Here is an 11,357-nt window from a genome sequence, read left to right on the forward strand (position 1 = left end):
TGCTCCTCCAAATTAACAGGACTTCGGGGACTTGCTGCCAAGGTAAATTCAACTCTCTTTCCTTTTGGGGCTATCTAGATACTACAGTCAGTTATTGTCAGTAAGTGCTTGGCTTTTATGGAGGGAAACTTTTCTGACGATGTTCTCGTGAAGGAGTAGTTCAGATTTGCTTCTCATTCCCTATGGCCTCTCCATCCTTGATCCAGTTCCTTCTGACTCATTTGTTTCTTATAATTTTTTGCCTTCTTCCTTATCAGTTGTTCTGAAATTATATAGCCTTTCAACTACTATCGTAAATCAACTAGAGAGAATATTTTTCCCACTATTGAAAATTTAAATTGGAAAAATTGTTTTTGTCAATACGAGTGGAAAGATTTTTTTAAAAATAAAAGGATAAGCAAACCGAAACCTGTTGACAGAAAACCTTATAATCAAGCTTTGATGAAAAACTGAAAAACTTTGTGTGCTGAAGGTTTCTATTTTCAGATGAAAAATCATGTTTTTGAGGAGAGTAATTTTATCTATAATTTCCTTTTCAGTCATAAGCCAAATCTTCCACTGACAAAACTTTCAGTGAGGAATTTACCACCAACCTTAGCCAGAAACCTTCACATAATTAACTGTGCCTAGTAGGCATGTGCTCTGTGAAACTAATAATACGCAACATGCCTTCAGATCATGGAAGTCATTACTTATGGCATCACTAAGATGTTACCATCTCCAGGATGCAGCTTCTCCATTGCTGAAAGAAATAAATGCTCTGGTGAAGAGACAAAAGAAGCCAGAGCATAAGACAATACAGTAATTTTTCAGGAGTTGGGTATTTTCTTGCATTCAGTGAGGGTGTGCTGGATCAGGCACTGTTTTCTCAGTGTGAAGAGATGCTAATGAAGTCCGGCTTTCCAAGAGGAGTTTCATCACCGTCTTTATTGACCACATTTCTGAGCTTGCTGGTTGACAGAACAAAAGCTTCTAGCTGCACCACTTTTAGCTGTGGTGCAGTCACAAACAATGCAAAGCTCAGTTTCGTATCATTTATTTATAATAGTGTCCACAGGACACTGGGCCTTTCTCATATGTTCAATGTTGGGTGAGTCAACCAAAGTTACGTGAAGAGGGCCGGCAGCAGGCGATGTCTGTACAAACTGAATCTATTCATGGGCAAATAGATTTTGAGAGTCATAAATAGGAAAGGGTGGGAGTATCTGGATGAAGTTGTGCCAAACATAGGGAGTGCCATGTGGGAAGAGGCATGCGTTGATTACATGAAAGTTGATGTGTGGGTAGATGACATCTAATCAATCCATGGAGTGATAAGTTGGGGTTCTCAGAAGTCAGTGCAGGGCTTTGCAGGAACCGTAAAATCTTAAGCTTCTCTCTGAGTGAGAAAGACCACAGGGCCCTGGTACACAAACTGCTTTCTGAATTACTTTTTCTAATGAGATAAAACCAGGAAGAGTGTGGTAATGCTTGCTCTTAAAAAAAAATCCCTTTGGCACTTTGTGTGAGAGCAGAAACAATGTCATCCCACCACCCTACCAAATTTCAGAGGTGCAGAGCAGTGGGATGTGCTGCTCTGGGGCTTGAACTTGAGCTGCCAGATCTGGATAGCTGAGTGTCGCTCCTGAGCAGATCACTGCTTTGATATGTGACCTTCAGTGATCTGGGAACATTTTCCTGTCTTTCCCCACTGTGAAATCAATACACTCCCTACCTCCCTAGGTACAGTAATAAACTGCTTGAAAAAGTGTTCTGGGACACTTGGCAGGAAGAATTCTCATTTAGTTGGACAGAGCATTCATCATGCCCCATCTAAAGGCCACACATGGTATTTGGGAAGTTGATGAACAGTTTTTCCCCACCTTCTCTGAGATGGAGTGAATATGATGTCCCTTTCATTTTGCTCATGTGCTTACACAACCCGATGCACTCAGCTCTGATATGTCTACTGGGTGACCCTCTCTTCCCCAGTACAGATATTCAGTGTAATGGTTGAAATAGTTGAAGCTGACCTATTGTTCCACCACCCAGGCTTTCAAGAAATGGTTCTTGCATGCTGGGTGAGCTGTTGGGATGTTATGAGGAAGGCAGAGTGCTCATATTCCCTGCCCTGCAGGTGTGCAGTGGGAAGAGCTGATATTCATAAGGCTGGGTGGGACAAGTGGCTGATGTGACAGTCCCTCCCATTTGTGTGTTGTAGATGGAGCTGCTAAAGGGATTGCCATGGCGCCGTGCTTTCCTGGCTGTCATCTTGAACCTGCTGGCTCTCAGCCTCTCCACCACTGCCTTGCTCGGCAGCTACTGGTGCACCGGGACCCAGAAAGTGCCCAAGCCTTTGTGTGGGAAGAGCAAAGACACCAAGTGCATCGGTGTCCCCATGCCACCTGATGCAGGTGCTAGCAATGTTTCATCTGAGGATGTGGTGCACTACAGCTGGGAGACCGGGGATGACCGCTTTGCCTTCAGATACTTCCACACAGGGATGTGGCTTTCCTGTGAAGAGAGCATGGAAGGGCCAGGTAGCGTTTTGCCCAGGCAGCCACAACTTCTTCCCTTGTATTTACTCCACAGGAGTTTGGAAATGAAAGGTGGGAGGCTGACAACGTTTGGGAGAAAAGCCTTCTTCATCTTCCTAGATGTCATTGGCCCTGTGCACTGCTGTGGTCATTAATTTCTGTCCTTCATTGGGATGTTTATGGAGGAAGGCAAGGGAGAATTGTTGTCTCTGGTGTGCCCTTTGGTCTGGAATAGGGGATGTGAAGTACAAGTGGTGGTGGCAGTGATGTTGTGATGACATTGTTCATCCTGATGTGAACTGGCGTGAGCCTTCTTTCCCTTCCCCTTTCCCCATATCTCCATTCCTACACACAGCTTACTTCATGCTTTGCAGGGCACATTTGTGTGTCCCCTCAGAAATCTAAGCAGGGTGATTTTATGCAGTATTGTCAATTTATAGTTTTCACGGTGAGGACTGCAAAAGTTGGTGTTCTCCTTAAATCACCAGACTGAGAGGTGAATTAAACAGGGACTGGACTTGTTTAAAAAAAAAAAACAAAAACAAAAACAAACAAACAAAAAAAACAAAAAGAGAAAGAGAAGTACTGCCATGCAGATACAGAAAAAACCTGGGGGATCTGTGAAACCAGAGGAACTAAAGCTAGGAGGCAAATTGACCTGAGGATTAGAGCTGCAGTACTGTAATTTTTTCAGTTGTGTGTGTGATATTGTGACAGGTTTCATTTGTGATTTTTGACCATGTGGGACTGACACTGTAAACCCTGCAGTGCCAGGGACTGGTCGTGTAACCTATACTAGACCCCTTTAGTGCCTTCCTTCACCCTTGACTTGCTCCTGCCCAGACCTGCTGAAGTCCTTGTGCTGAAACCTGTGCCATATCAGCACAAGTGGATGCTCTGCAGTGCACAGATGCTCTTTACGGCCTGGCACACTCATCAGGGATCAGAACTGACCCAGAAGGTGGCCAACAGGGAGATTTGTATCTAAAGATATGGTGATGAAAGTCACTTTCATCAGGCCCATTCCCCTGAGCTCACCGCCCTCCCTTCAGCTCTCCCCAAACACAAACATCTTGCCGCCTTTAACTAAGCCGCCTTTAACTAAGCCAGAATTCTTGTATAGCATTTCTCATTTTCTTATCTATTGCTGTCAGAGTTTGAAAATAAAGAACTGGTGAATAAAAGCAGACAGAAGGGGAGTGGCAGCAGGAGGGAATGTGCTTGAAACTCTCATATGTCCTAATGAGAGGGCTGCTTCGTTATGAGCATTTCCAGACATGCTGTGGAAGGAGATGTGTTTATTTGGGACTGGGTTGGGTTGGGGTGTGTTTCCACGGGACTAGATCCCTTGAAAGCTTTCTCTGAAAGACTTGTCTGGCCACCGGGCAGTCCTGGAATAACCCTGATGCCTGAAGGAATGCAGAGAGCATGTTACATCTAGATTGCAGCAGAGCAGTCAGTGTCCGTCCCCTGCTTCCTGTAAATTGAGTACAACACACCCACTGCTGTGCGGCTTTGAAGCAAGTGCATAGACAACAAAACCAACAACAACGAAAAAGGGGCACTATGAGCAAAAGGAGTTTGAGCTGAGCTGGAGAAAGGATTTCGTTATTCAGGCTAATCTCAGGATCAGTGCAGATGAGCCAGTACCAAAGAACCTCATTAAAGTTCTAGGTGAAGTAGCAAACCACAAGTTAATGAAGACTGCAGATGGCTCTAAACTGGGTAGTGTCCTGAGAGCTGTGGATGACAGAAGTAATACAGGAGATTGGGAGAGATTAGAACTGGGGAGGGAAATTAAGAAAATGAGATTCTTATACAAAAAGCAGCAGGCTGATACTTCTGGGAGAAAATCAGTGTCAAGTAGAGCGGAGGACCCTCAAATGCAGTAATGTAGTATGCAGTAAGAGAGACTTACAGATAATAATGATAGACCCTCAGCTGAGACAATAGTTTGCATCTGGCCAACATAAAAAACCAAAGCAAATATGATCACCATTTGTCCAAATAGCATGCCTATAACGTGAGGATAGAAGATGGTATTTCTGTGCAAGTCTCTGCCACAGAAGAGGGACTCACATCTCTATCATGCAGCATTTCACCTGGGAAAATTTTTTTTTTTTTGCTTTTTGCTTTGGGAAGCAGTACTAGGACTGCTCTGCTGAGACTAGGGTGAGTGGGGATTCATTTCCTCAGCAGAAGTGGTGGGTCTGCAATCTGTTACAAGCTACACCCTTAACAGACCTGACCAACAGTAACATTGTGAATGAGTAGCAACAGATTTTTATATTCACAAGCGGTTTGTAAGATTCATAAATTGTTTTCTTCTGGAAAGGCCACCTCCAATTTTCCGGCAGACATTGCCTTCCCCTACCTTGCCCCAGTGAAGGTCTGGAAAGGCGGTCAGAAAGAGAGCAAAGGTGAGAAGACCTGCTGAGTAGGCTCAGGGATGACTGGAGTTACGCAGTGAAAAGAGAGTGAGAGGAAGAGATTTTCTTTTCCCTTATGTACCTGCATTGTTTTGCAAACTAATACCTTTGGTTCTGTGTTTCAGAAGAGAAATGCCGTAGCTTTATTGAGCTTTCACCACCAGCAGAGAGAGGTAAGAGCAAATCCCCATACCTCACTGCAATTGTACCTCCTTGGGATGGGGGACTTGCAATATTTTGCCCGCGTGAGGACAGCAGGGTGGGTCCCCAAAGAGCCAGGCATGAAATCCTGGCCTCATGGTTGCTAAGAGCAAAGATTTCCTCCCAGATGTTTGCCTAAACCACTGCCATCTGTGAGGTCAGTGCTGGAAGCCTCAGACCCCACCACATATGAAGTGGGATTTGTCTCATCTACTAAGTTGCCCAGTCGGAGCTCATCATGTTGCTGTAGTCAGCGGGAAGAGGATGGATACCACCTGAGGGCAGTCCCTCCTGTGTACGCTACGTCTTGACTCAGTGCTTCAGTTTTGGGGTCTAATGTGGTGAGCCTGGAAGCTGAATCACCTCTTACTTTGTGGTAAGCAATCATAACATCTGAAAGCTACACTTTCAGGGTGAAGTCCTTGCCTCATCAAATAGAAAATTTCATTTGGATTGGAGAGCTCACCCCTTCTGCCATTGTCACATGTTTCAAATTATCCTAGGGATAACTTCAGTATACCTGGTTGTATGTGTACATATGCAATGAAGATTTTACTTACTGAAAGCTTTTCAGTTGGCATGGGCTTGCTAACTATTCCTTGAGATGAAGGCTGGAGGCATGTGAAGGGAAAGGCCTGGGGTGCACAGCCTATGTCAGCATTCAAGCCATGAGAGCAAGGGCTGGAACAAATGCTGGGGAATTGCATCGGCCAGCAGGGAGATGAGTACTTTTGGGGAGCTCATCTTCTTTTTCTGCCTTGTTTCCCCTATTGTAAAAACACTGGCAGAGACTGCTGACCTGCTTTTATAAAGCGATGAGCATTCCCAGGTGAGGGGTCTGGTGTGAGTGGCATGCAGTGGCATCACTGTGCAGATTAGCCTGGGTCACTCTTGACCCAACAGCAGGGTAGAAAAATGTCCCCTGGCTTATTCTTCTGGGAAACAGTATTCACACAGTTCAAATGCTGCTGGTGTTATAAGATCATTTTGGAGTCATGCAGATCTCCACTTTGTCATAAAATTACTTTACTGCATTTACTGAATGACTTGCATTTACTGCAAAACGCTCACTTCACAGGGAGTAGCAATGCATTTTTCTTCTTTCTCACCTTGTGCTTCATTCCCTGCCCAGGCTTCTGGCTCTCTTGCTTCCAGTGTCTTCCTTATAGACTGTCTTCCTAAGAAAGGAGGTTTATGCAGCCAGATTATGCGTCTCTCTGAATCTTTCTGTCTGTCCCCCTTCACAGTCCTCCTACTGCTCCTTGTCTAATTGCAGCCCAACAGTGATAGAAAGGCCATGTTCTGTAAGACATTGAGCTCCTACAAATTAACTGGAAGATCACTGTGAGCTTAAGCATGACACTTATAGTGACACTGTGGTCTTAACAGTGCTCTCACCTACTTTTGCCCCTTCCTGCACATAGCATTATCTTAAGATAACCTTGTCCTCCACTGCAGCTGCCATTACATAGTTGGGCCTGCACTGGAGAAGGTAGTGTGACTGCTGATTGCAGGTTGGGCTGGCTGAGCTGGGTGTGGGCAGAGCGGCTCCACCTTACATAGTCAGCATTACAAGACCAGATTACACAGCATGTGCGGTGAGCCTGGAGTCACAGGGAAAGTGATGCAGAGACCTCTGTGCATGCGCGGTGTCTGCAGCCTCCAGGACACTTTTGGCAGTGTGACCTTTAACAAAATAGTCTCCCTGATGGTGCTGCAGCAAGCAAGCCAGCTCCTTTAAGCAGGGAATGCAGCTCATCAATTCTTGCTAAAGAGCTGGGTGACTCTGTGGCACTAATGACGTTGAGGAGTCAAGTCAGTGCCACATTAATGAGGATTTTCTTCACACTCCTTTTCCTCAGTTGAATGTCTTTGCTACGACCATTAATAGTTGCCAACAGTAGTGTTCACAGTGCTGCTTCGTTTGTCAGATAGATTAATATTTCTTCCTCATTGAATCCTGTGCCTTTCCACAGCCCAGCATTATAGAGTGCCTTTCTCATTCTCCTCCAAGTCCTACTGCACACTGAGCTCAGCTGTGGGCTATGATATCGCTTAAGTCCCTCTTATAATCCCAGCATGAAAGTACCCACACTCTGTTCAAACAGCAGGGTGTGTGGTGAATGTTATTGCACTAGCTGGATATCTACCCCAAGAAAAGTAGTTTCATTTTAATTGGGGTTTCAGTGAGAAATACAGGCTTGTAAGGGGCTTCCTGAATTCCAGAGGCCAGGTCCCAGCCACAGCTGTGGATGCACCGTACAGTTCTTTTCTTATCCAGTTGAGTCCCAGGTTAAATAGCATTTGCTTTCATTGTTGTGATTAGAAACCTACTCTGAAGGTCACTATGCTAATGGTAAGAACCTTCTAACATCCAACTCAGATGGGTTCATGGCCAACCTATGACCACTAGGTTTTGTGCTAATACTCAACAGCATTTCCCCTGTCTTTTTGCCTTTGGTTTCCTCCTTGTTGTTTATGAATAATACTGGCTTGTTTACAGACAAGATTTTAGTTCCTCTCAGCTTTTGCGATGCCAGACTAGCCAAGCCATCTTCTGTGACAGTCTCTGTCCCTTTCAGTATCCTTTGAGCCCTTCTTCACAAGCTGGGGGAAATTGCTTTTGGGTGTTCGTTGTTTTCCTTCTTTCCCTTCTTTCCAAAGAACACCCTTTCAAGATTGGGTTGGGAAGGGGGAGTATCCTCTCTTGAACAAGCCACCCTGTATTGATGTGAGAAGTCTCTGGTTCCCGACAGGAATCCTGTGGCTGTCACTGGGATCAGAGATGCTATACATCAGTTTGCTGCTCATCAGTTTCATCCTCCTGATGGTGGAAATGCTGCATACTGGCAATCCTGTCTGTGGGTTGAAGCTCAATGCCTTTGCTGCCGTCTCCTCAGTGCTGTCAGGTAAGTGTGTTACTGCAGGCTTGGAATTACAGCAGCAGGAGAGCCTCCTCTACCATACAAGGCTGAAGTATGCTGCTCTGGCTCCTGCTGTAACTTCTTTGCTTTCTTGTCTTTTGTGTCTAGGTCTCCTTGGGATGGTGGCACACATGATGTACACTCAAGTCTTCCAAGCCACAGTTAATCTGGGACCAGAGGACTGGAGACCACACTCATGGGACTATGGCTGGGCATTCTAGTATGTGAGCTCTGAAGCTGTATTCACCTCTCCAGCCTTTTGGGCTTCAGCCATGTTACACCCTGCCAAAACCCACCTCCTCCTTTCTTGACCTGCTGTATTTCCAAAGACAGGTGTACCATGATTCTCCTACTGCTAATCTCCTGTCTTTGCCTCATCCCCTGGTTTAACAAATAGTTGCTGAGTTACTTAAACAAGTAGCTACCAAGGACTGGCAAAACAACGGGGTCACACTTAAGTGCCTTCAACCCTGCTGACTCATCAGGTTTGCCCCTATGCGGGTTTGCCCTGTTTGGTCTCAGCAATTCTCTGTGTGCAGAGGCCAGTGTCACACTTGTGATGATGTTCTCAAACCTGCCTTGTTTTTCTGCAGTTTAAGTTACGTGGTGGTTTGGCATCTTCACTTACCAATGTCCTATTCCTGCAGCACCAAGCCTAGACACATGCTTAAAGATGAGGACGCTGTAGGCAGGAAGAGCAGCTGCAAAAAGCGGGTGGCTCAGGGTTCCTTTATCTAAAGGCTAAAGAAGCCAACTACAGCCAATACATCATAACTGACTTGAAAACAGTGGGATGACCCTTGCAAGTACCCATGGAAAGTGCAGGCTCAATTTGCAACACTGTACTATGACCACATTGATTGCAAGGCTGTACTGATGATGCCATGTGCCAGCCATGGACATCAAATGTCAGCACGGCCATGTGGTTATGCTCAAGCAGACATGCCTCATGACCAGGAAGACACCGATCCGCCCTGCAATACAGAACTTGCTTCCAAGTTGTGCTGTCCTGCTCTGACCAGTTACAGACTTTGCCACTGCCCTTTTTATTTCCCACATGTCCCTCCCTTCTCTGTGACAGGGATGACCAGTATGTACCCCACCGATTTAAGAAGGATCTGTATAACCTCTAAGAACTGTAATGTTATGAGCCTTAGCCTTTCTAGTTCATGTACACGCCCAGCAGCTTCTGCCTGGCAAATCAGGGTGCATCATGGTGCATGCAGTTCAATCCCCTACCGTACTTGGCTTCTCACAGCATGTGCTATTCTTGTGTCTCTCCTGTAGCATGGCCTGGGTCTCCTTCACCTGCTGCATGGCCTCTGCTGTCACCACTCTCAACACCTACACCAAGACAGTGCTGGAGTTCAAAAGGAACCACATCAAGGGCTATGACGGGAGCTTCAAGGATCAGCCTCAGCACCATCAGTGCTTCATACAGCAGCAAATAAGCAGCTACTATGAGCCCCGAGACAAGCCCCTCCATTCACTCTCTGAGGCAGTTGACTTCTACTCTGAGCTGCAGCAGAAAGTGCTACAGCGGGAACCAGAGCTGGAGCTGGATGAGGTCTTGGGACAGATAATCGGGGAAGATCGCTGTTAGGGATGAGTGCACAGGGGCAGAGCAGTGGGGTTTGGGAGGCACAAGAGCTCTGAACGAAACACCAGCACCACTGTTACCGAGTTCTTGCAGAGCTCTTCCTTCCTTTACGGGCCAGGACAACAGCAGTGCCAACAGTTGCAGGGTGGGTCACCCTTTGATGGGTGTCCTCAGCTGGGACAGCTGAAACTGGAGGGACATGTTGTCGGTGCCAGCTGTCTCCAAGCACTTTCAGTGTTGAGGCAGATGTCCTAATCCCAGCAGTATCGCACCTGGGAACAGTCAGCACCATCCAGCTGCCAAATTGCAGTGCTGGGCCTCTTTGGGTGGCATCACATTGACCTTCCAGCAACCCCCCTGGTTCAGTACTACAGTGAAGGGCATCAGTGCTCATATTGATTAACCATAATCCTCTTTGAACACCCTATTTATTCTTCATTTCCAGGCCCAACCTCCTCTTCTCCCTGCCTCCAGCTTAAAAGTGCTGGGGCAGTACGAACGGAGGGTTGCTTTCAGACATCTCTCCCCTCCTCTTTCCTATCTGTTATGACTCCCACACGCGCCCCTTTTGCCTTTTCCTCCTAAAATCTGTCATTCTGAGGTACTTTCCTGTCTCTTTCTACTGTGCTTCTCCACAAACTTTAAGAATCCTTGGCTGGGCTTTTGCTTTTTTCTGTTTCTTTTCATCTGTCCCCTTTTCCCCATTGTAAAAATATTTCAAACAATCCCTGAATCAAGCAAACTCATAATCTCTCAAAGGTGAAAACACTGGTTCACATGACACATGATGCTGTACACAGTATTTATTTGCTCCACTGCAGTTCACAGTTCAAATACATTTTCCCAACAATATACAGACAGACTCTTTATTAACAGTGGGGATGTGTGTGTGTGCGGGCAGGGTGAATTCACATTATGGAGGTGCTAACATCACTGCACTTGGATATAAGTTCTCTCAGGAAGAACCTCAAGAGAATAACTACTTCAGGTAACAGCCACTTCACCTTTCCCAGCAAGGTGGTGGCTAGACAGGAGGGAAGGGGCACTCCTGTTTAATCCTCATATATTACTGGTCCTCACACTTTCATTCCCTATTATGCAGCTGTATTAACTGACTATACATTACGAACACTAACCCCTGTCTGGAGGAAAACGCCAGGCCTAGAGCCATTGCTACAATTGTGCTAATATATACAAAGCTATTTACACAAAAATACCATTAAACATATACAAACTGTTCACAGGCTCTGACAATAAGAGAGCAGGGCCCAAGGACCAGCCTTGGGGCTTGCAGCTGATCCTGAAGGGCTATCCTGGAAGCTTTATATGGAGATGCAGTGATGGAGAAGAGAGAGGGTGACATAGTAAGGAGAGGTGTCAAGACCCCAGGAGAGCAAACCCACGGTAGAAGTGCCCATCTGGAGGGAGGGTCAAAGTCCTGCCATCACCTCTCCACTCACAGGGAAGTGTGGGGAGGCTAGAAGTGCATGTACCAGCAGGAGAGGAGTCCTTTGTATCATCTCAGCCTGGCTCTGCCCAATGTCAAAGGTGAAACCTAGAAAGGCATACCGGGAAAACAGTTCCTATGTTGCTGCCCTGCACTGTGGGGAGATGCTGGGGCCCCAAAGTGGTTGTTTTTTATATGGTCATTTTATTACAAGAAAATTCATGTAGATGCTCTGCAACT

General features: G+C 46.1%; 1 protein-coding gene across 2 annotated transcripts; it reads left to right on the plus strand.

Moving 5' to 3' along the window:
• The first annotated feature begins 2,200 nt into the window (after positions 1–2,200).
• GSG1 (germ cell associated 1) lies at positions 2,201–9,673 on the plus strand. Of its 2 annotated transcripts, none has more exons than XM_086469942.1 (5): positions 2,201–2,519; positions 5,071–5,118; positions 7,882–8,055; positions 8,179–8,290; positions 9,358–9,673. In XM_086469942.1, exons 1-5 carry the CDS (start codon positions 2,201–2,203, stop codon positions 9,671–9,673), a joined length of 969 nt encoding a protein of 322 aa, XP_086326068.1. The 2 variants fall into 2 exon arrangements, with proteins under 2 accessions (XP_086326068.1, XP_009951438.2); XM_009953136.2 differs by having other exon boundaries at positions 7,903–8,055.
• Positions 9,674–11,357: the final 1,684 nt, after the last annotated feature.

Source organism: Leptosomus discolor, chromosome 1 (genome assembly GCF_034619465.1).
Source record: "Leptosomus discolor isolate bLepDis1 chromosome 1, bLepDis1.hap2, whole genome shotgun sequence".
NCBI lineage: Eukaryota > Metazoa > Chordata > Aves > Leptosomiformes > Leptosomidae > Leptosomus > Leptosomus discolor.